Source organism: Tachypleus tridentatus, chromosome 2 (genome assembly GCF_004210375.1).
Source record: "Tachypleus tridentatus isolate NWPU-2018 chromosome 2, ASM421037v1, whole genome shotgun sequence".
NCBI lineage: Eukaryota > Metazoa > Arthropoda > Merostomata > Xiphosura > Limulidae > Tachypleus > Tachypleus tridentatus.
The window spans coordinates 101,173,883-101,200,969 of NC_134826.1; the positions used below are offsets into that span (position 1 = coordinate 101,173,883).

The 27,087-nt window shown below is 31.8% G+C and overlaps 1 protein-coding gene across 1 annotated transcript in view; it reads left to right on the top strand.

The window, feature by feature from the left end:
• Positions 1 to 27,087, top strand: part of LOC143244700 (uncharacterized) — a 170,376-nt gene that overhangs the window by 8,872 nt on the left and 134,417 nt on the right. The window contains exons 4-9 of the mRNA XM_076489818.1: positions 3,245 to 3,534; positions 3,945 to 4,098; positions 16,933 to 17,059; positions 17,393 to 17,452; positions 20,071 to 20,243; positions 22,571 to 22,725. Coding sequence (XP_076345933.1) covers positions 3,245 to 3,534; positions 3,945 to 4,098; positions 16,933 to 17,059; positions 17,393 to 17,452; positions 20,071 to 20,243; positions 22,571 to 22,725 — 959 coding nt within the window. The remainder of the gene's footprint in view (positions 1 to 3,244; positions 3,535 to 3,944; positions 4,099 to 16,932; positions 17,060 to 17,392; positions 17,453 to 20,070; positions 20,244 to 22,570; positions 22,726 to 27,087) is intronic.

Genomic DNA, 27,087 nt, shown 5'->3' on the forward strand with positions numbered 1-27,087 from the left:
TATTTATTTTAATATCGATGTTTGTTTCAGTTAAATGTATATTTAGAAATGCATGTAACTTAAACTTATACTATTAAATAAGTATTGCAAAATTTCCTCCTATTTCCTAAATTTGTAGAAGATTCTCGAATGTAAGAATCAACAATAGCGTATCGCTGGGCCAACTGAAATTTCTAGAACCTCATCTTAACGCTCATAAGTTACGCGTCGAGTGACTATATATTTTTGGTTTGATATACCTGGTATAACATACACATCGAAGGTCATAACTATGTTTAACGCTTATCAATCGGAAAGCTACAGATGTTCTACCAGGGGCTTTTATAAATTTCAAATATTACATACAATTTAACTTCAGCAGATTAACATCAGACATTAGTTATTTTTCTTGCCTGTCTGTTCACTGCCCACCACAGGGATTCGAACAGTATATTTTTATGTATGTATAATATTTAAAGTATTCTTAATTGTATGCTTTAAATGGATTATTACGAAGTGTATAGATATTGCATGGTAAATATTTATGTTAACAATAGTGCATTTAAAATGACCAAAGTGACATTTATATGTTTTTTGCCGAAATATAAGAGTTACTTTTCTTTTCTAGAATATCAGTGTGAATAGTTTTGTTTTCTAATAAGTATGTATTCGAAACGCATGAGAATGTTCCCCAGTCTGCATATGTGTGTGTGTGTGTGTGACCAGTATAAGAGAGAAAGCTTGTGCATACTGATTTTTTTGAAGATTTTTTTCGACTATATGGAAAAAGGTTTATACATTTACAAAATAAGTATCCGATAATTAGTATATTTTTAGAATGTAGACATATTTTATTCTTAATAAATTCATTCACACCGTCCTGATAAATGAGGATTTACGCGTTTTTATTGATAAGGAGAGAACAACGTTTCGACCTTCCTGGGTTATCTTCGGGTTAAGAAAGATAAAGTTTGAATGTGACCGTTTACGGACACGTCTTGAGGACGAGAGTATAAACGGGTAAGATATTGTACGAAACTATCCTCACCCGATAAAATTAACGATGAAATCAACCAAACAAAACAACATTTCATCAACATCAACAAATTTTCTAAAAAAAACCGTGGAAAAAATATATGCACACACCTAGACCAACAACAAACAAACACCAATAAATCCCAAGATTCAACAAACTACAAAACTGTTACTGCTGCATATTATACGTTCTCGACATTAACAAAAAATAACAAAACACAACATTCCAATAAACCAAGTACAAAACTAAAGTCCATACTATGTAAAAACTACACTGACAAACACAACACTAACGTAATTTAAACTTATATACATTGCAACAACTGTCACGACTCCTATATTGGAGAAACAAGCAGAAAAATGGAAACTAGATTCACAGAACACAAAAAAAAACCACTTTCACACGTTTTTGAACAGAGAAGCCTAACTAATACAGCAACTAAAACCAAAATTAAACCAATGTAAAGGAATGTGTCCATTAACGGTCACATTCAAACTCTATCATTCTTAACCTGAAGACGACCTAGGAAGGTCGAAACGTTGTTCTCTCCTTATCAATAAAAGCGTCTCATTTATCAGGGCGATATGAATGAATTTATTAAGAAGAAGAAATGTCTACATTCTAAAAGTATGCTAATTATCGGATACTTATTTTGTAAATGTATAAACCTCTTTTCATATAGTCGAAAAAATATATTGTGTTAAAGATGTATTGTTTTAAGTAAGCCAATGAGATTATATAAATTTTTAATGTGGAAGTTGCATGTTATAGACTTGACAATAAGAAATGAAATAAATTAATGTACTTGGTATAGGTTTTGTGTATAATAATGAAATCTAGATATGTCAACAGTGAAATGTATATGGAGAATACGTAATACGAAGTGTTAGGTTCTAAAGTAATAGCGTGTGCTATGTAAACCAAATATTTTAATATAATTCAAATAACACCTTCATGACGAGTTGCTGCGACAGTTTATGTTGTGTACATATAAGTATACATAATGCATAACAAAGTGGAAATGTGAATAATTCTGTGTAAGTTCGTATATTATACTATTCACAGAGCAATGAGCATAAGAATAACTTCATTGCGGAAGGTCGTATTTATGCTTATGAAAAATTGGATATGGAGAAGTTTACTGTGTCTGTGTGTTTTCTCATAGCAAAGCCACATTGGGATATCTGTTGTGTTCACCGAGGGGAATCGGACCCCTGATTTTAGCATTGTAAATTCTTATACTTGTCGCTGTATCAGCAGGGGACGAAATGTACTGTAAAATTATATGTTATGAATACGGTAAAAATATTGAAAATAGTTTTGATATTTATATAATAATACCAATCACACCATCTCACTTGTACAGCGTTTTTCATAACCTACGGTAAAAACTTGCATATCGAATCATGTTGCCTCTAGCTTTCTCCGTAGTCTCTAACTAAACATTTTGAAAGTCAGGGATCTATTCTTGTAATTCAGTTGAGGTGTAGTAATTGGCAAGTGCCTAAAATTTACCCATCTGGGAAGTTACATTACAGAACTTCCCAATGCGTGGTTCATCTAATATGCGATGCAAGATGAGAAACACTGACATTTGAAAAGAAAAGATATATTCATTGTTGGACTTTACATTATTATTGCTATATACAGAAATTTTCTTTTCCATTGCCATTCTTCTCACATTATATTTGTAAGAGGGAGTCAAACTCTAGATTCTTCTCGTCCTTATTATCGTAAAAATAACACTAAACCTTGTCAAAATAATCTTCACATTATTACTATCATATACATAGTATCATGGAATGAAGTCAAGAAAATTACTTTCTTGTAATAATAGTTTTTCTCACAAAATTTCCCAAAAGTCTTTGCAATTTCTTAGAACAACTTTTCACATTCTACTTGTAAAATGCATAACATATCCATTTACAGAAGTGTTTAAATTGCCACTGAAAAAAAAAAAAAACTGTCACTGCTGTACACATAATATTTACTTTTCTTGGCCTTTTGTATATATTTCTGTTATGTATTCAATGCAAATCCTTACGATGCACATTTAACATTCTCGATACACGTTACAGTTACTGTCCTCAGCAGAATTCGTATGCCCATCTATATATACTCAATATTCTCCTTTCGCATTTGGTATTTAAGATTATATTTTGAATTACTTCTTACTGTAGAATTTTGACAATAACTTTGAAACTTTATTTAGTTTTACTTTTTATGCAGGTCAATGGGAAATTAAAATTAGCGGAAAAGATGGACAATGGGAACCTCTTTTTGTTATGAAAGCATTTAAAACCATAAGATATGACATTCGAATGGTTCCTGGAAAGAAACTTTGTACTATGCTGAATATGACAAACATCAACAATTTTATCCTCCTTTCTGCGACTGATCAGATAAGATTTCGTGTCAATTCAAGTTGGTCTTGGTGGAACAAATTGGATGCAATGAAATATACATTGTTAATCTACTCAGCTTGGGATATGTCTGATTCTGTAATTCCTAGCAATTGGGTGAGTTTTTATATTGTTTACTTGTTCTGAAAGACGATAAAGTCATATTGTCAACTGTATGTGTATTATTAGAATTAAGTTATGTTTCTGAAATTATAAGTATTTCATTTATTATCCATACTAAACCAATAAGTCTTTCCCGTATCAGTATACTTTTAATAAAATTTTAAACATTAATTCTGTTGGGTGTTATCTTTCCACTTAGCTCATGATAATAAATATAAATAGATAACGTTTAACAAGAACTGTCAAAAACATTTATCTTTCATGAGTAGATATTGAAAATATTGCATTATTGTTTACTATATTTAAATTGTAGCTCATAATGAGAATTAACTTACATATGTATCATCCGCTAATTGCTTAAGTTATAAATTTCACCCACGTTTCTTGTATTTTTATCTTTTCAGCCATGCATTCCTCATCCCTCTGTCGCGTCAGACATTTTCCTGTTCTCTCTAGAGTATAAAGACTGTTCAGGACGAAGAATAATTAATCAACCTTTATTAGTCGACTCCTGTGGAGTGTGTGGAGGAGATGGGACTTCTTGTCGATTATGTGGTGGTATGTTTCGGTTAAACATTCGTAATTTTTTTCTAGACACTAATTTATGGAGGAAAGTTGAGAAGTGAATATTTTAAGGAGCAGTATTATTATAAGTTATATTTATATATATATAGGTGTGTTGCGTGTGTGTTTTCGTGATATTTATTTAACTACTGCGTTATTTAAACAAAATATACATGGTTTGGAGTATATGAGGGAAATACAACGTTTAGGTGCTGATTGAATGTTGGAGCATTTCACCTCAGGGTACAAAAATTAGTTCTAGACTTTATTATGTAAGATAACCTGATTGAAGCAAAGTATTGAACAATATACTAACATATAATTTTTTTCTAAAGAAATAGGTTACGGGTTAAAAATACTTTATTGTTGAATGCCAATATTTCGTTTAACATCATTATAATACATTGACGAAGACGTAACTCGAAATATTCGTATTAAAAAGATGTAATTTTCATGAATTGAAAGTTGTTTCTTTATACTAGAGTGAATATTAAGTTATTCAGTTGTTTATCTAAATAATTATATTATTTCATGATTACTTATATTCACAATATTGAGTATGATGGAAATATTAATTAACTAGTTAAAATTTGTATTATATACTGAATAAGGTTCAGGTAGTTAGTTAAATCTCCATTTCTCGTTAATTAATGTTGTTTAGCCACGTTTTACTTATTCTTCTGTCGCTTCAGACCTTTTCATGTTCTCTTTAGGTTATAAAGATTGTTTGTTATTAAACTCAGTGTAATTAGATAGTATTATAACGTTATTTTAAATAATTATTTATTTTGTTAACATTGCCATGCATACTTGTTTTTTAGGTTTTTGATTTTCGAAACAGCCATAAATTGTTTTGTCAGTTTTCTTGTAATAATAATTGAGCAACAGTGTAAACAATTTTCAATAAATATGTATGTATCACCATTCATACGTTTATATGATAAAGTTTCTAAAAGTATAAAAGAACATAATATTGTAGGGTACCACGGAAGTTGAGAGAAATTATTAAAAAACGCTTCGCCATAAGACTATCATCTCAAAATTTCTCCACTACTCTATGTGGTATTTTCACAAGACATTTAGTGTTTAACGAAGACGGTTTTTTAACGGCCTTTTCGAAGATCCAATTTCACATAAATCCATAGGCACTGTATCTAGTAGCTGTTTCATTCTACAGTTGGTCGATGTATGTAACTTTAAACAGATATGTTTTGGGAAAATATTCTATACGAGTGCCTTCTACTACTTTTAAAATTTAAACCACCTTTAATTATATTGTGTACTCTTGCTTGGACATCTTTTTCCATTGACTTTCAAGCTCAAGAGTTCTTATCTCTCGCAAGACGCAACATTTTGCTTACCTATGATTTCAGTGTATGAATATTTTGAATATTTCGCATCGTAAAGCGATCTGTTTCATGGTATCAAGTCACCTACGCAACGCCATTTCAAAGAACATTAAAATCTCATTGTGGTACATTAAATTCTAATAAAACTTCTTACATACATATATATATATATATACACACACACTAACAGTGATATATATATATATATATACTTCTGCAATGGAATATTATTTAGAAAATTAAAAACAAACAAACCAAACACAGTTCACGATCATTAAATAGCTTAAAATCGGTATAGTTTCTCCAGTATACATATATATTTCTTCACTAAATACTCATCTATTATTTCATTTCAAAATATTTAAGATATAATAACAAAAAATCATATCTTACCTAAATAGTTTGCTGATATATTTGTTTAAATTCCTTCTTGAACTTTATTGGAAAACATAAAATAATTACAGTTCATTTTGTTTGTTTAGAATTAAGGACGAATCTATACAGTGGACTATCGGTGCTCTGCCCACCACGGCATTCTAAACCCGGTTTTTAGCGGTGTAAATCCGCAGGCATTCTGCTGTGCCACTGGAGGGCTACAGTTCATTCTCATGTTAATTAGAGTTGAGTATTAAGACTGTGATGGAGAAATTATTGACAACGTTTTTCTTTCTTCCTCTAAATCTGCCCCCCCCCCCATCAGTGGCACAACGGTATTTCTATGGATATACAATGCTAGAGACCGGGTTTCGATATCCGTGGTTAATTTTTATGTTCAATAGCCAGAGTTGTGCGTAACGCTGCTATAAATAGTGCGCATTTAGTAGCGCCAATTCGCTTCTAGGAGTCAATAGTTGATCACATTACCTTTGAAAATTCAAAGCGAGATTGCAGGCAACGTCGCTCTATTTTCGTCTATGCAAAGCTCTACTCGCTACTTTTTAATAGAAAATATAAATAAATTATAATCACTTGTATATTTTATATAATTATATATATATGTGTGTGTGTATACTTAATACATAAGGTTTCGGACTTAATTAGAAACGGTTATCCTACCTGACGTTATGCTGATACGATATCCAACGATCGCTTACGTGACGTAATACCTACGTAATATTTTTATAAACAAGTATTTGTATTTGTTTATAATATTGCTATAGTTAATATTTCTTTTTATGTTCAGTTTACTTTAATATTAAATTAAAAGGTTTATTAATATATTTTTATGTAAAAAAATGGTTTAGAAGTATTGTTAAAAGTTTTATTAAATTTCTGAGCTAGAAAATTCTAGCAGAATTTTTTATTGTTTAATAGATTTAATCCGATAATACAGGATATTCATGTGAGTCGGTTAATTTATATTTCATGTCGGATAAATAGATAAGCAACTCCCACACAAATATAAATTATGATGTATTACGAAAAATTGTTATTTATAACATATGTTATGTTTGTTTTTGAATTGTGCGCAAATCTACACGAGGGCACTGTAAAACTAATCATCACCGCCTACCGCCAATTCTTGGACTACTCTTTTACCAACGAATAGTGGGATTGATTGAAACATTATAACGCTCCAACGGCTGAAAGGGCGATAATGTCTGATACGACGGGGATTCGAACTCGCGACCTTTAAATTACGATTTGAGCGCCTTAACTATTTGGCCTTGCCGGACCCGTTTGTTATGTACTATTGTTATATATTATATATTTATTATAACATATAATAGTGTGATAATTTTTATATTATACTTTGTACAATTCTCTTTATTTTCGTTCTTTATTTTCAAAGTAGCATTTAGCGCGAGGCTGCCTAGTCACTAACATTAGTTAGTCATAAAATGGAATGTGATAAAAACAAAATACGATGCTTCTATTGCAAAAGCCCCCCGCTAGTACAGCGGTATGTTTACGGATTTACAACGCTAAAATTAGGGGTTCGATTCCCCACGGTGGGCCCAGTAGATGTGGCTCTGCTATAAGAAAACGATAACTATTACAAAAGATTTTAGTAGTGACTTTGATCATAGAAGTAGCCATCCTTGGCCTTACATAAAACACTATTTTGAATATGTTGTAAGTGAAAGTGCAATTTGATATTAAACCCAAAGTGTTTTGTGTAAGTTGTATTTGTTCAAAAATAATATTTACAGTGCCAATAAGAAATCGTTTTTAATCTAAAGAAGCACGTTAGTTAGAGATACTCCATTAAACTGATGGATTTTGAATCGTGTATTAAGAGAGGAACGGAAGTAAATTAGTCAAGTAAATGGTTAGTTAAAGCAACAGAGAAAGGATCATCTAGTGAGAGAAAAAAGGAGAAAAATAAGCAGAAGAACCGAGTCTGGAGCCTTCATTTCTGCTGGTGCATGAAGGTTAATCAATGTATAATAAATGCAGTCATAACTGAATTGCTTCTTGAGGAAATGTTATCTTTCAAGCTTTGAAAAGTTTTATTCATACGTTAGTCAAATAAATCAGTTTTCCATAGGAAAGCCCAAACATTTGCAATTGAGGATAAATTCACTCCGTAAAAAAGATTAACTGAAAGAGGAACTCCGCACAGTAGATTGACTTGCGACCATAGTTGACTACTAGTGCTTCTAGAACTGGTAAGTTGTTAAAATCTTCCTTTTATGGATTATAAAATTTGATGTTTCCAAAACTTAAAACATCTAATAATAGAACAATTCTTGACATAAGGTTCAGCATAGCATTTACAGTGGTTGCGAACTGTGTACCGTTTTGTATACACTGTTTAGTTTTGTATTGTTTACGTTTACAGATCATATCTGAGTGGGATTGTGCATTGGACTGCCCTAGAAAGCTTGAAGAGGGAGAATGTAGCGCTTGCATGTTACTATCTTACTGACCACCACACCGAGGAACTAGAAACCGTTCACATCAAATATGGCATTCAAAAGAAGACTACGAAGACAACTACTGACAATGGGTCCAACATTTTCAAGACATTCAGGTTAATTAGTGTATTTTTATAGTAGATTTTTTTATAAGTTCATTTTATATCAATGAATAATGCATAGTATTTTAATATATTTAAATAATATGCTTGCGCATATCTGTCTGAAATTTTCCTGTAAAGCTTTCGATCAAATACTACAAATCGCATATCGTTAATAAGATCTTTTCTGAGGAGTCCGGATTGCATATTGGCTTGACAAAATTATCAGGAGTAACTTACGATAAATTTTGTGCTTCTTGGAGGGGTGCTGCTCAAAATATCAGAGATATAGTGATGCATAGAGAAATAAATTCTCACACTAAAATGGGGCTTTCCTATTGCAAACCCACAACGTGAAATCTGTCGTGTCCATACCTCTGATTTTAGCATTTTAAGTCCGAACACTTACAGCTGATCTACCGCGGACTCTTACACTATGGGAAATTCAGAATTATAAAAAGTATTGCTTTGTAAGTTATAAATTTAAGAATTTAAAACTTATATACTATTAAAATAGTATTATTAGCTATGTTTTATGCTGTATTTGTCCATATTCCATAGGATAGACGAGTTGGACCGACAAGTCCGTTGTTGTTACAAAATATTTTGTTACGTTATATTAAAGTAGTTTGATTAAATTTTAAATCTAACTCACTAAAACGTTGTGACATATGCAGAAAAATGTCTGAAGTGAGAGCGTTAATGAAAAATTAAGTGTGAAATCCATGATTGTCTTTATTTCTTAGAGAAACTCAAGACTAAAACATTAGGACTTTCATGAAAAATATCATATCGTTTCCAATGTAAAAGAAGAATAAATTGCTCTTGTCCAGAATGAAAAGAAATTAATAGTCGACTAAAGTTCGAAGGAAGCCGTAATAATTTTAGGTTTAGTAATTTTGACAGAAAAATACTGTTTTTGAAGCGAAATTGTACTGCTTCTTTTTCTTCAGATTAATGTAAAATCAATACTCTGACAAATCTTGGCTTAAATCTTGGGACTTTTGATAAAAAGAGTTCCATTTTAAAAAACGTACATCAAATGTATTATTTTAGTCAAATGACATGAAAAACATTTTTATGAAAGTTTTCAAAAGTCTTCTTTGCAATTTTTATAAAAAAACTAATTTTTCAATAAGTAAAAAAAGTGCATATATATATATAAATGCAATAGTACTGTCCGAGTAACTACTTCACAGGTATAGAAGTTCATTAGATCTATGTTGGGTACATACACATTTTGCATTTAGCGGTTTTTATGGACGTGTTTGCGTTTTTTCACCACTATCTTAGCTTCTGTCGATGAATATTCACTAAAATTGGCATGAAAGATTTTTCTGTTCATGAGTAGATACATGCAAATTTGCGGGTTCACAAAATTTTGGAGAATTTGTGTTTTTTTTTGCATTTATTACAAATATATATATAAAGAAATCAACTTTTTTGTGTCCCAAGATAAGCTTTCTTTAGCCATGCACAACTTTCGTGAAGGGTACTTTAGCTAATTTTAAGTAAAATTATGTCTATTTGAATTTGTTTTTCTCAAATAGTACAGGATTTGTCGAGCTAACACACAATGCTGGAAACAAAACATGGCTTAAATAATGCACAAGAAAATGATAGAATAAGGAAACTTCAAGCAAGGGCATAAAAATTACCGCAAATATTTTCCACGTTGAAGCTAGTATATATTACTATTGGTACAATGTTTTCGTCTTTTCTCACTTTTTGTGATAGTGCTTATTTTGTCTACACTTCCTAAGCTTTGGAACAATTTCCTTACCGAATAGCAATAAGAGAAGTCTGTTACCTGGCTTCTGAATTATGTATAGTCTGTCCGAAAATGAATATACCAAAAAATAAAGTTCAATAACTTTCTAGTTATTTGAGATAAGAAAAAACTGAAGATATATATAAACACAACTAGAAGGCTTGTACGTATTGTTTTGTTGTATTAATTTTTGTTTTGTTTGTTTCTTTTGTTACTGGAATTTTATATCTACATATGCTACAAGAGTTCTTTATTTCACAACTCCGAGAAACTCCCGGGCTGCTACAAAGAATTATCTTCCAACAGAATAGAACACAACTCTACTTTGCTCGAATTGTTAAAGTGTTTTAAGCCAAACTTTTCCTGAGCGTTGGATTGGTGAGGGACGACCTATCAAATAGTCTTCTCGTTCGTCCGATTTAACCTCTTTAGATTTTTATCTCTGTGGCTTTTTGAAAACAAAATTCTACCTATCATAATAAATCAAAAACCCTTGAAGAACTGAAACATCGGATTCATATTGATATCTTATCCATCCCTACTGCTGTATTTAAAAATGTTTTGTGAAAATTTAAACGCAGAGTTAGATTAATTATAGCGAATGATGGAAGACATGTAGAAGTCCTTTAATTATTAAAACTAAAACTTACAAGCCTACTACTTGTACTTGTATTAAAATTTTGTTAATATCACAAATAACAATAAAGTGATTCAATTTTATTATCAGTATATTCATTTCGGGCACTCTGTAAAGACTGGTATACCGCAAGCGTTTTGAACGGTTTTCAACAGCTAGTGGAGTACTAAATGAAATATTGAATTAGTAATATTACTATAATTAAAATTATACCATACCAGCACGGCAGTACCATTCCTAGATGGCACTACTAAGCCATGCCACACATCATGTACACACCTCTTTATATTAAACCATTTGTTTTTGCAGGACCGTCTTCGCTGAATCAATGGCTGTACCTGTAAGTTAGTGATGCAGCTTATTCCAAGACAGAGCAAAGCACACTCGAATCAAGCGATGAAGAACAAGAAAGTGAGATATACTTCCAGAGCTTTTCCGGTGTCATTAGTATTAAGGTAGAGTCAAGTGAAGTTTGCTTTCTCCTCGAAACAGATCAATGCTTTGTTTAGACAGATTCGCAGTAATCGGTGGAGTGTCATATCTCGTCACGTGCTAGAAGTTACAAGGTGTCAAATTGTTCGAGTGTCCCGAAGCGGTTTGAAGCAAACAGACACTGTCAGAACAGTAGGGTACCCTCAGTGTATTGTAGCCTGAATCCTGATACGTCTTGGATTAAAGAAAACGTTGTTCCAGGAAAGTCCACTAATATACACCGAGGAAACATGCCCGAGATTACTGTATTTTGGTTGGGTTAGCATGTCATGTTCGAAAGAAGTCATGCAATACCTTATGACAGGGTATCTACAAAATAGTGACTGACAAAATAAAGTTGTTTATTTTGTAAGAATGGTTACCTGCAACTCGATATTGACTATAATTCCCCACCATAACCATGTTACTTTGGTAAGGCAATATGCTAACTGGTAGTTACGACATTAGTGACATGTCAATCTTTTGAGATGAGTCATTTTTCCGACTTGTTAAAGCTGATGGTAGAATTCATATTCATTTTTTGCCTGGAGAGGGATAAAAAAAATACTCTTTTTCATACAGGGAACACACAGGAGGTGGTACAGTGGATGTTTCGGCAGCCTTTCATCATACTGGAAAAACTGCTATTTATATCCTCCAGGGAAATATTAGTGGAGTCTACAACACATGGAAACGATATTTTGTACCATGTATTGACAATAACGTTTTGTTCTTCGATGTCTATGCCACTATCCACAATTTGCATATTGTACAGGATTATCTTGATCAGAAAAACGTTGCAAGATTGCCATGGCTTGACTGTAATTCACAGAGAACTGGTAGGTAAAAGTGAATCAAAAACTGCTAACTACGATTCTAAACCAGCTACTGTAGCTGAGTCTCAGTACCTTCTAGTGAGAAGCTAGGATGAAATCACGATGAATTGCATCAAAAACCTCATTAAGTGGAGGTTATTGAAGTACGAGGAGGATCAGTCAAGTACTGATTGTTTAATGTAAACCGATATAAAGTTATAAAAGTAATTCAAATAATTCTATGTTATATTTTGTCATTGTGTATGTTTTGGTAAGGTTTTGTTGCGACAAGTTGTAAAGAAATCACTGTGAACTGTATCGATAATCTCGTTGAATTCTTGATGATGAGAAACCCACTTGAAATAAAAATGTATCTCGTAAAAGTATTAACATTTTTATTGATAAGGAGAGTGTTAATACCCATACCAGCCGTTCTGAGATACAATCTCATTGAATGGAAGTTATTGGAGTACAAGGAGTACCAAACAAGTACTGATTGTTTAATGTGAACTTATATATGATTATAAATGCAATTTCTTATAATTTAATGTTATATTTTATCGTTGTATATGTTTTGGTAAGGTTTTGTTGTCATAAATAAAATGCTTAATTACACATCTTCGAACTTACAATGATAGAAACCGGTTTTGATATCCGTGATGAGCAGAGCTTGTGTAGCTTTGTACTTAACTTCAAACCAGCATTGAAAAATATCTTTCTACATGTGTCTGATAAAGTTGTTTGCTGTTTTAATAAATTGCTTATGATGTACATAGAACTTGTCTCTTGATATGATGCTACATTTAACATGCATTTCTCACTTTGGCAATGCTAAGTGTATTTGTATTCCATCTTAATGATATTGACCTTATATGTTACAAATTATGAAAACATTTTGGCCAAGAATATATTTAGGAGAGTCACAACAATGGTTTATAGCTTGCGAAAATAATGTAAACACTGTGTCTCAAATCTTACGCTTTTTTACTTTTTCTGGTATTGATTTTTTTCACTTTAAACTACTTATCTTGCTCATGTACTTTTAGAGATCCTCCTTTTTAAGCTACAATTTTTAATAATCTTCTATTACAAGGTCAAAATAGAGTTTATTACTCATCATTAAAAATGTTAAATATTTCATACAGAAACTAAGACTGTAGTGTAGTGCTGACAGCCTAAACACACTATCTTTTTACATAACGGCTCAGATTTATCAGTCCATTAATGCGTATGATAGATACTGAAATCTAGTCAATGAAACGTCCTTGTGAGACTTACGTACATTTTATACTTTATATGATGTTCCAGGCCTTTGCACATGCGAAAAGACATATCCATGATTTCTCATGCCTCTGATGGCTAGAGGCAAAACCTTTAATAATTTTTTTGTTTCTAGAGGTAAGTAACATAATTTGGGAAATGAAAAATATGCAAAGTGCTGTCTGTTTTTGCTGGTCGGCTAATGGTTTAGCTAAAACCTGAAGAAATCTGATATACGACCTCTCAGTTTATGCTTTCACTGACTCCATCTTATTACAAAACACAACACTTTTCAATAAAAATGTTTTTGTGAAAGAACAGAGAATACTAGCTTTCATCTTATTCCACTATTTCTAAACTCTTATGTAGCATAAATTATAGTCTTTTCACAATCGTATTAGTATTCAAACAAACTTATAGACATTTTGAGAAAAGATTTGTTTATAATTTTTATGCAATGCTACACAAGTGTAGCACGTTTTCGTTTTTCGTTGTTGCTTGGGTACTTGTGATTGGAATTTTTCCATTAGATCTACTTGTTTATTAAATGTCTTGCGCTTTTAGAAGGCTTAGATAATTGAGCCAAAAGCTTTTGCATTAAAACAACTAGAAAATATGGTGATAGACCAAATAAATTACTAAATACAAATATGAGCACCCACATTAAAAGCCTTAAAAGCTACTTATCTTCTCGCTAAGGACAGCGCATATACGTACTCATCAAAACATGAAATTACATATATCAATCTATTCAGATTCCCTAACCATTGTACATTTCTTCTAGAAAGCCTGAACAAAAGAATCATCTCTAAATGTCTCTTATTAAAATCCACTATGAATTCAATAAAAGTGTATAAATAATTCTTTGTGAAAGATTGTCCTAAAAAAACTGAACACCTATAAAATAAAATTTAAGGATATTGGTGAGCAGATCAAATCCTTGGTTTATGCTGCAGATTTTCATAATACTGACACAATTACACATACAAGAACTGAGCGTGAATTTAACAATGTAAAAGAGAGACAAATCAAGAAATTCAAAACCATATTGAGACAAAACCATAAAAAAATGTCATATCATTTCATTAAAATAAAACCTGTTGTCAATCTGAGTGATAATGTTTTAACTAATTGTGAAGAAAGTGTTTTATCGTTTGGTTTAAGTTTTGTTCCAAGTCCTAACAGTGTACCCTATTATGATATTATTACTGCTATACAGGTAGTTGCTAGTCGTTCAGGAGAACCTTCTGCTACTAAAGCTTGTTTTAAAATGAAATAAACCATTAAAAAGTGTTTAAAAACCTGTAAAGAACTTCAAGCTCTTTGCAGTCTTAAACAAGATAATAACATTGTGATTTTTGTCAACCGACAAGAGGAGATCTACTATCCTTTTGAATAAACAAAATTATTAAAAGAATTACTTCCGATTTACTTCCTGGTCCTACATGCATACTCTTAAAATCAGACCCTACTAAAAACAATGAAGAACTAAACAAATTTCTTTCACAGTTTATGAGAACAAGAAAGATAGTTATCAATGTTTATCTTCTCATCATTGTTCTCCTCTCACGCTTTATGGTCTTCTAAAAATTGTATAAGCTCGAAATAACTCTAGGACCTATTGTATGTTATATTCATTTCCCTATACATAACTATGTAAAATTTTTGTTTAAGAATTTGAAACTTTTAGCTGGAAATTTGAATACTTCTTAAGAAACTCAAATAATTTGCTCAGATTATTAGGGAAAAAGAGGTTAATAATGATGACGTTCTTATTAGTTTTGACATGGTATCCCTGTTCATGAGAGTTCCTTTTCAAGTACTATAAGAATGTTTTAATGCTTCTGAAGCACAGAGAAGAACTAAGGATGCATTGGTAGATAGTTGACTAGTAAGTTAAAAGAACACAAACTTAAGTCCAGGATATACATCAAATATAGCTTGAAACGTATCCTTTGTGTGTAGTGTTGTTGGTTACGTTATATTTCCAGAGCGATAACAGTTAGAATGAAGCACAGTATAAGACTTGTGAAACATGTGACTGCCAGTTTGAAGTTAGCTTTACTAGTAAAGGTCAGCATCCCAATATTTCCTCGCAGTTGCAAATTTTTAGCTTATTCTTTGTAGATATCAGTAAATCACTACAACACATTGAAAATATGTTTAATTCAATAACTTGTAACAAGCTAGAAACATATCAATATCTGCAGTAATTCTGCCATAAGCACAAAATGTGGACAGCACAGTGATAATATATTAAGCGCAACAAGTTTTATGGCGTTGCTTCTATAAGCTCAAAAACTTGTGGTAATACAGCTGTAAATATACCACTTAGCATTTAACGCTGCTGTTGACCGTTACATTCATATTACTAGACTGACTCACCTGTTCACTTGCGGTTATCATACACAAATTTGACCATTCCATTTTTAATCTGCCATATAGACCAATCATTTGAATTTTTTCATGCTATTCCATAAAATTGTACATGTCTTAGTTAATTTGACATACACTACTAACTGATGTTATCAAATCACATTTCTGTGACTGGCTGTTCAAAACCAGATGCTATATTGGTCTGTCAACAGTGGCATAAACGGAATACATTCGTTACTAGGAATAACTTTTTCGCCAACTGCTATTGAGTGAAAACGGGAAAAGACAACCGGATTTCATTGTCAAGCACAACATACACCAAATTGCAACACAACTGCATATACCATAGATATTTTTAGTTTATATCCTTATACATGTTATGACAGTGTTACTGTAAATGATTAACACCGTAGTGTTGTTATTTGAACTTATGAGCATATGTTTAACTCTATGACGTTACTATAAGCAACAATGTTTATATTAATATAACCAAGTAATAGGAAAATCACGTTGTAATAAAACTAAGTGGGGAGGAGCTTCAGTTGGTTTGGTCATTTAGAACTTTTTATCTGTATTTGTTTTGAGACTTCTATTTATTCTGTCCATATTTTTATCATTTTTCACAGACATGTAAAATTTTGCAATTCTCCAGTTGAATGTCCAGGTTATTTCTAGTTTTTTGTTTAAACGTATATATTTAAATTTTGTATTTGTAAAATGTATAGTTGTCTTTTTTTCCTCAATTCTATAATATTTCGTGTCACCAAAAACCTATGGTTTCAAGTATCAAATATATATATATATAAAGTTTAGCATTATATGGATTTTTGTATTAGAGCATTAGAGTAAAATTATATTTGATACTTAAAAAGCTGTGGTTAACTCAATAATATATTAACTTTATTTTTGTTTTCACGGTTAACGTTGTTATGAAATGGCTTATCTCATAAGATTTATAGGATTTCTGTTTCACCGTATTGAAACATTTCAGTAAATAATGTTTACTTTACACTAATTGCTTTAAATGTGTGGTAAAATATGTATTTTTTTTGTTTTAATGTAAGTGCCTTAATATCTGTGATTATTGTACTATATTTTTCAAAATTATTAAACAAAAACTAGAACTTTAATCTACTTCTACTTATTAATTAGCGACTTTAGCGTCATTATGTTATTGATTCTTACAGATCGTGGAAAGGACTGTTCACCATGTGGATTGGACGTTGCAGGCAACAGTGTTCAACCAGACTGTGCTGGTTCATGTGAACAGAGCAATGTGCTGGTAACTGTGGGTAAAAGGAGGGTTTGTGTTAGGTAATATAACGATATTGTTTAATAATTTGTAACTCATAGTGAAATGTTTCGGCCTGTGTAATTTATTATGTTAAATAACGGTTTATTGTTGTTCATGACAAGTTATAATTTATACTTTAGTTTTTTATTTATATTGACCCAAACATTATTACAGAATTATCATATTTTGTCCTTATATTTTACTGAGGTGTGAAAATAGACTTCATTTTAATTATATTATACATTTATTAAGCATTGAAACTGGATTTACTTGAAATAATTATTTTGTATTTTTCTCTATTTGGCCAAATATATCATTTAATTATACTTATTTTTCATATCCCCATTTACTAGGAAAGAGGAGGTAAATACATTGTGCGATGGGTCGAAAAATAGCTCTGCTGTTATTAACAGGTAAAATTAGCAGAAAATAATTGCAGAATCAAACTGGCTTATTTTTTGTAGAATTTACTTTTCTTTCATAATTTTAAGATGTAATACGTATTTTAATTTATCTCGGAGGAGTCTACGATTTATTATGTTACGTACGTTACATATTATGATTTTAAATACACAAAAATTTTAATTTAGAAGTTGATTGAATGTTAATGTGTATCAAATTTATGATATCTGCCAACAACATTGATATACGCAATTTTTTTTCTTAATATAAATCTATTTTAATATAGAAAACAAAACAAATACATTTTATAATAACGTTTATTACAGATAGTTATTTATATACAAAAATTTTACAAACTCACAAACAGTATTCAGTCTTCTATCTGGTGTGGAACTGAATATTATATAAACGGTGGAGGCCCACAAGGTGCAAGTTACTTAATAATAACCTTATTAAATTATCTCTAGGCCCGGCATGGGCAGGTGGGTTAAGGTGTGCGACTCGTAATCTCAGGGTCGCGGGTTCGCATCCCTGTCGCACCAAACATGCTCGCCTTTTCAGCCGTGGGGGTGTTACAATGTGACGGTCAATCCCACCATTTGTTGGTAAAAGAGTAGCCCAAGAGTTGGCGGTTGGTGGTGATGACTAGCTGCCTTCCCTCTAGTCTTACACTGCTAAATTAGGGACGGCTAGCACAGATAGCCCTCGAGTAGCTTTGTGCGAAATTCAAAAACAAACAAACAAACAAGCTAGCGCAGATAGCCCTCGAGTAGCTTTGCGCGAAATTCAAAAACAAACAAATTATCTTTATAATGGTAGAATAATGACTATATGTTCTTCATCTAATAAGACTTTCACTCGTTTTAAAGTTTTAGAATGAAGTGCTCGCTCCACTTATTTTGGGTTAAATTTATTGATACAAATTTCTTTCTTCATTTTTTGTTTTTGGACGATTTTGTGTTTTTCATGGTATAGTTAAAAACTTTTATCCAACAATAACATTCAAATTTTTATTTAAATATAAATAACAATGATTAATAAGACATTGTGTACGCATTAATTTACATCCATCACTATTATTTCCATCTTTGCAGCTATTTAGACTTTAAATCAGCTTTCCTTTTGTTTTTTCCAAATGTATGTTAATAATGTGATTACAACATTCAAGATTTAAAAACCGTCTTATTTTTATTGTTTTCATTAAAATTGTTGAGGAGTTTATCAAGTTTACTAAATTTTCTCCTTTTATTAATAAAAATAAATTTTAAATGAAACAGATATTCAACAATCCTTTGATGAGTTTGAGCAATTTTTTTAAACATATGAAGGACACGATAAGAAAGATAACGTAATAATCATTATTATAAATTGTGTTATTGTTTGTATATTGGAAACTATTTCAATAAAAAAAGCGTGTTTCAATCTTGTTGACAAATAACGTAAACTGAATATCGACATTAATTTATCTTCTAAATCTAAATTACAATTTAACTCAGTTTCAGGCTATTCAAAACGACTATCCAGCCGAGTTTTATATAAATCACTTTTAAGCAATAATAAATGATGAAATTGCTTATTTGTGAAATGTTGGAAACAATATAGAACAGGTATTTTTACTGATGTTTTAAATTAAACAAAGCATAAATAAAGGTTTTGAAATTTTAGGTAAGAAAGCAAAATACAATATTGTTCACAAATTCATAGAAAGTAAAATGATTAATACATTAAGTAAAAAATTTCAATGTCCGTTATTTCAGAAAAGAAAACTCAAGTGTAATATGTAATTGGACGCAAAAGATGTCAGTTCTAAACAAACAGAAATAATTTTAGATCTAACAAGTGCAACTAATTATATACTATCAAAACATTACAAGAAGGTTTGAATAGAAACAACAAAGTGTAGATGAAGTAATGTGAACCATAAATACACAAATGTACAGCCACGACATATTCCCCACGTACCCATGCCTAGCACATGAGGAAAAAGTAGAAATATACACACATTTGAACCTTTTTTGCACTCCATTTTATAGAGTGGTCGGTTAATGCTCAATTATATTAAGTATCACAAGTCGATTGTGCTCCGAGTGTAATAAGGTATGTATGCTTATTTGCATAATTCATTTCAAGTAGATCATGATAGATATGTATGAAATAACTGGTCAAATGTATAATGCATCACAATTCAATTTTCGCATACATTACGTATCAAATCTACATTGTATTCCCTGTGTATAATAAAGCATAGTAATCCAACTATATTGTACATTACCGCTATACTGTGTTCCAGATGTTTGTTACATGTTACGTGTTACAAAATGGTTGCGATTTAGAAATGCTCTAAGAGAAGTAACGACAGTAAACAAACTATCATAAGTATTTGAAAAGTTGTGTGGATAAGTGAAGTTCAAAATTAGTTACATTAACGTAAATTTGACCTTAAATATGTATCAAAAGTCGTGTCTCTGATACGTAAGATATTGGATTATGAGGAGGTTATATGCAAAATAAAAGTTAGAATTATTTATTAAATAATAAAAAATACAAAAATACAACTATATATTTTAATTAAATGAAACAAACACATGAAACAAAAATACAATAGTTAAAATTATTATGTTTTTTGTAGATGTGGACACTGCGTTGGAGGACACACAACCAGAAGCATGACGTACGGCCTAGACATGTGTGGCGTATGCGGTGGTAGGAACGAGTGCATTGGTTGTGATGGAGCTCCTTTCAGTGGGTTTACGCTTGACGAGTGTGGACAGTGTCTGACCCAGTCAGACGATAAACGAAACTGTAAGTATTACATGATTCAACTGATAAATGAAACTGTAAGTGCTATATTATTCAACTGATAAAATAAGTACTTTAATCAACAGTATATATATATATATGTGTATGTGAATATATGTAAATATATATGCACTAGATGTACTTCCACAGTGACCCCGAAAGTATTCTGTTTCAAGAGTAAATAAAACCAAAATTCGTATTTCACGCTGCGTAGGCAATAGAGAGCACAATTCTTCACGTGATTCATGGCAAGCACACGTTCTACTGACGTCAATACATATCAAATTGCAATGTTAAGCGTCTTTAAGTGACGTTATTTTAGTGTCTACTCACTGATTGACTGCCAGATATCACACTAGCGTAAACTGATGTGAGAGGTTGAAATAGATAACCCTTCCACGCGGCCTTAGGCCCACTTTCGGGAAAAATAATTAAACGTGTTACAGCAAAGTAATTTCAAATCACACATGCTTATGTTTGTTGCTAAATCCTCTAAATATTTCATACATATAAGTAAATAATAACTTGTTCACATATTTTTGTTTGTGTAGTTTGCCAAACAATCATATAGCTCCAATGTAAAAGGAAAAATATATCTAAAATCAGTTTAAATCTCAATCCGTGATGACGAGAAAACCCACTTTTAGAGAAAAATATATATGTAAAAACGGCTGGTATGGGTTGAGAAAAATTTTTATGTGGACGAGCTCTTCTACATAAACAATTTTCTCAACCCATACCAGCCGTTTTTACATATATAGCTTAAATCTCAGTCTTACCTACCACTTTTGGTTAAATGTAATTATCATATTTCTAATTCTTTTCACCATTATTTTCACTTATCTTAATATTTATCATAAACTGAAAATTTTCTCACAGAAACATTATATGATAAAATCTATCAAACTGTTAAAATATTCCTTTAAGAAATGAACAAATAAAACAAAGGTTTCTCCAAAAGTACAAAAAAGAAGCTTTGTTACAGTTTCACTTACACAGCTTTCAAATATGTAAACGACTTTCTATTTTGAAAGGAATGAAGATAACTTTATGTAAATACAGGTGATATTTGTTTTTATTTACGCAAATGTTTACTAGGAATTATTTTGGTTCAAAGCTAATATCGTTTAATGAACGATTCCTGTGAATTTATTTTTCTTCGTATTTCCAATTAATAAAGCTCCGTGATGTTTGTTGGTAATAAAACGAAAATGCTGAATCAAAATCAAATTGAAGTAGAATGCAAATATTTAGTGATTATATATCAGTTCTATTATAAATAAGTTGCACCAAAGTAGTCACATTTCATGTACTGTGATGACGTTTCAGAATTTTATATACAGTACACTGAGGTACCCTAGTGTTCTGGCGATGACCATTTACTTCAAACTTTTTCTGGACAATTGAGCACTATAATGTCCAATAACTTCTGACACGTGTCATAGCAATACTCTAAACCGAGTAAGCAAAAATGATCTGAACAGTGTGTTGACACGGTTTCGAGAAAAATATTAAAAGGGATAAACTTTTATACAAAAAGGGGATTTGACGAACATATGCTCAAAACAACCCATAAAGGCCAGAATAAGAAATTGTACTTACTTTTCTGATAATAAATTGTACTGTTACTACTTGGGAATTTAATCAATAAATTCATTTTAGAAGAATGTACAAACGTTTTTTCCAAGACTGTACTTCAAGAAGTGTGTTGCATTTCTTTGTATTAAACTGATTTTGTTGTTGTTAAAAATGGTGTTGTGTATCTTAGTGTTGTTTAGAAAGTGTCTTGCTACTCCTTACCTGTTTATTCTTTTACAGTTTTTCTTGTATTCTGTTTCGCATTCATTGTAAAAGACTATATTTGATAACTCTTTCTATTACATCGTTATAAATTGTTACACTTTTACAAACCTTAAACAACATTGGAATCGGTAAGTATTGGTTTTCTATAAAAACTGTTTTGCCATATGTTAATTATTTCGTACGTGCTTTTGAATCTTAATTAACTCACTGTTTTTTGTACACGTACAACAGTTATGTACAGTACTTTGCTGCATGATTTAAAACTGGACTCTACAAAATTTCAACCTGTTACATATTGCTCTGCATTCACATTTGTTCTGTTATGTAAATTATAATGTAAACTAGTATATATACAGGTTAAGTTTAACTTCGTAATTTTCATACCACTGTGTTTAATACTTACAAAATACCCGAGTCTTAACACATCATAAGAGGATTCTGCAAAATAAGCTATTTGAATGATAGAATTATTAATACAGTCTACAAACTCAGCTTTCGTTTTTGACTTGTATTTCTTCTATTTACAGATTGTTCTTACTTCAGTTTCAATAATAACAATAGACAGTACTTTTTAGCAGAAGGAAAAGTTAATTCTTTTTGTTATGAATTTTACACAAGACACAATCTGGAAAACGAAATTGTGTCAAAGTGCAATGTAAGAAATGAAGTCAACAATTCAGCAGTAAGTATTATATTTTACTTTGTATTTTATTAATTTTACTATAGTTTGGGTAGCATACCTGACTGTGGATTACATATAAAAATTAGAAGAATTATGCTTTATGTTACAGCCATGAACAGAAATCAAATTAGCTTTGATGCTGGGAATCCAGCTGCTTACTATTTTACTTATTAATGGCTCAAGTTGGTTTTCGATAAAGAAAAAGAGATACGAGTGCTTAAATAATGTTGGTTTAGCAATATAATAATGTTTCCCGACTGCCTTCTAATCAGAAACAGATTGCCTTGCATAATTGGCATACCAAAATCTGAAAGAAATGTAGAATATTAGATTAGAAGTAGCACCGTTAGCAAGACATCAAGAATAAGAGGAATGTAGCAATAATGTTTGAAAACTTATGGAAAAATATAACATTATCATATCTGTGAGAAGAAAATGCATCTAAATAATTTGAAAGTGGCTGTTTGAATATAAGGATCAGAATAGTTTTCATATTAGAAATAGATAACACATCGTAATATTTGTTTCATCAAATATATAGCGTGACAGTTGCTTCTATATTACTGGAAAACTGTGGATAAAAGAGGTTGGGTATGGGAATGGAAGGTAATTTTTATTCATATTTGGCATAAGTAGCACCTTGGAGGATATATGTTTTGAGCATTCATGAATGCTTTTGGTAAAATGATCGCAATTTATTAATCTTAAATCTAAATAAGTATAAAACTTTTAATGAGAAATGAAGTTGCAAAGACAATTTTAGGTGAGGAACAGTCCTACCTGAGAGAAGACGACGTCTTATAGGGTAAATGTGTTCTCATGTGACTCAATAACCCAAATTGAGATTTACATTATTTGGAACACTTTTGGCAAATAGTGCCTAGAGGAAGATGTTGTCGCAAAGAAGGGTTATCTACTTTCTCTTTCCTCTTCTGTCACTCCTGCTACTCGTTTTTCTTGTTGACCAGTTTCGATTGTTTGAGTCACATGATGAATTAGACACAGTCAATGAGAATAGCCAGATGCATTCTTCCCAGTGTGTTGAGGTTGATGGATATTTTTTGGGGGTTGAATTTTATGTTATCCTTCCATCTTTTTATCGGGTCATCCCATAAGTAATGTCCGATTTTAGGATCCGAAAAAGAGAAAGGATTTTAAATGCTTTTAATGTTATTTACTCAATAATGTATATTCCATTATTATTAATCACGTCCTGCCAACGATTCATTAGTTTTTGAATGCCACTTCTATAAAATTCTTGGGGTTTGGAAGAAAAGAATGCAGAGAGGGTAGTTTTGACATCGTCATGTGTTCTAAGCTTTTTTCTATTAAGATAGTTCTGCAAACTTCAGAATAGATGATAATCAGATGGAGCAAGGTCTAAAGAATAAGGAGCATGTGGATGTTTTACCAGTCTAGCTCTTCAATCTTTGCAGATGTGATCCTTGTTGTATAGCGCTGTGCATTATCCTAGTGTAACACAACATCTTTACGATTGATCAAAGCAGGCCTCGTTTCTTTTAGTGCAACATTCAAGCTCCCTAAATGTTGACAAAAGAAGTTTGATGCGATCGTTACATTAAGTGGTGGCAACTCAAAGTGGATCACACTAACAATATCCTACCAAACTCTTAAGAAGACATTCCTAGAGTGGAGGTCCATTTTGGACTGTGCTTTCGAGGTTTTCCTGCACATAGTCTTTGTCTGCGGCACTTAACATTTCTATAATATATCTATATTTCATCTCCAGTCACTAACCTGTCCATAAAAGGTGAGTTACGTTCACGAGAGTGCAGAGAAGTGCAAATGTGCATTCTTGCTCTAATATTGGCTTCTATCAAATCATGGGGAACAATTTTCCAAGTTTTCACACTTTTCCATGCTGTTGCAGATGACGAATGGGTTGAATGGGTTGAATTAAGCTTCTGTGCTAGTTCTTCAACTGTTACAGCACAATCTTAATCAAGTGCAACCAGCAGCAAGTCATCATTAAGCTTAACAGGACGATCTGAACGTGGCGCATCACTTACGCTTTCATTTAGAAACTCTGCACCATAAACACCTTGAATGTTTCGTGTAGGTTCTGCTGCACTATTGCCTCTTTTAAACTCATAAAGCATTATATGCCTACTGTGTTCCTCAGACACATCAATCTTCATAAGGGTTTATATGATCAATGAACAGAAAAAAGTGAAATTGGGTTAGTTTCTATTATATGTCTAAACATTTTTATACACGTCCTACTACATATTTTAGTCATTAAAGCCTTCTACAAACACAGGAATGATGATGCACTTTCTGTATTAAATTTCTGACATTACTCATGAGATGACCTGATACTTGTCCACCTGGAGAACGAGCCATAACGAAATTCTGAGAAGAGCACTTAAAGTCAATGTTCCTGCATACAAAGACAGTGAATGTCCCAACGAAGTTGATCATTTATCAGCCAGACTTCACTGCCTGTGGAATCAACCTCTCTGAATACACTGATGTTGGTTATTTTGTCCTCTTATTTGATTCCAGTGATCACAGATGAATCTCTGATTGAATCCTTCAAGGGCTTTAGTGAGTCTTTTGTACATTATTCATGTTTTGCTTCCGTGTAGGAGAACAGTGATGGCTACCTCATTTTAAACCATCAAATTGGCTTTCTTTCTTGGATCTTTGTTCTTTGCAAGATGAATTGATAGCAAATTTTATTCTGCTTTCAACTTTCTTATTAATGGTGGTATTAAAAGATAAAAGACTGCCAAGATATGCAAAATGATCTACCCTTTCAATGGTTCTTCATCGCCAAATATATCAGGAGGTTTCAAGTTTGGTCTTGAAGGTTTTAGTTGAAAGATAATTTTGGGTTTTTGTATTCATGGAGAGCCCAATGTTTTGTAATCAGAGTTAATAAGACTCATTGTCTTTCGCATATCAATAGGGTTATGAGCAGTTTTCACACAGTCATCAGTGCATTGAAGATTATTAATGATGATGGAGATAGCTTTGGTTCTGGCTTTCAGTCATACAGGTTAATAAACCTGCCATCATAACAATAATTAAGTTATATGCCAGCAGGAAGATCATTTTGTATAAGAAAGAAAATTACTGACAAGTAAAGGTTGAAGAGAGTTGTAGCAATTACACATCTTTGCTTTGTGACCACACAGATTTTGAAGGTTTGAATTTGAGAATTTTGACAGAGTACAGAAGCAGGCATGGATCCAGATCTTTTCTGCACTTTATAAAAGAGAAATCTCTCAATAGTTCCTCACAGGTATTTGTTACGATATATACATCACACAGGCCAGATGGTATGTTTTCTGTAACTCAGATGTGAAGGATGAGCTGATGATATCTGTGAATCAGAAAATCACTATGTTGAAAAATCTCAGCAGAGATTCTGTCTAGTCTGCAGATAGGCTTTCTTCAGGTGTTCCTTTACAGCTTGCTTGGAAAGGTCATTATAGATACACTCTACAATTGTACTTTCTTTATTCAGTTGCTGCTCGAAATGGTTCTTCTAAGGTTTTTAGATGTAAACAGTGTCTCTGAAAAGCGTATGGCCATCCGAAGAATGAACTGAACCTGGATCATGGTAATGATGGCCATAACTTGTCTTTTCGCAGCTTGAAAAATCTGCACATGTCATGTTTGTCGGCAAATCTGGAGTTTCCCAGATCTGTTTTTTAATCATTTGTTCTTCATGTCTTGGATTCTTCATTGGATGTCAGCCTGATTCCTATTGCTTCAGAATTTTTATGACTCGGGAGAAACCTATGCATGACTCCTTTTAGAATGCTGATAGCAGGGCATAGATGCTAACCGCACTACTTTGGTAAGTCGATATAAGTGTTCCAATGGCATGGACAACCAAGATACTACTTTCACATTGCAGAAAACCGTTTAAGTTGTGGAATGATAAAGTGATGATACTATTGTCTTACATTGGATTACTGTGAACTAAAATATGGATGTTATCTTTTGAAAATAGCAATATTGACTTCCAGAGAGATTAAAAAGTCAATAAAAACTATTCTGTGATTCGCTAGATCAAACCTGTTTCACAGAACATGCTTGCTTTTCTGTAGTAGATGCATTATAATGTGATTGTCAAATGCACTGTTCATTGGTAAAAAAGTGGCTTAAAAGTTGAAGTTGATTAGCCCTTTCCTTTTGATATATCACTTCAAAATTTGAAGTGCTAGCACCATTAATTCTGAGCAAATTTAAACAAAAATAACTATGATAAACGCTTATGCAGCAAAGAGTGGATAAGGATGAGAATTTTCTACAAGCTGACGAAATGTTTAAATGTACATCACCACAAAATATAAATCCATAAATATTTTCATGAAAATAATTTAAATG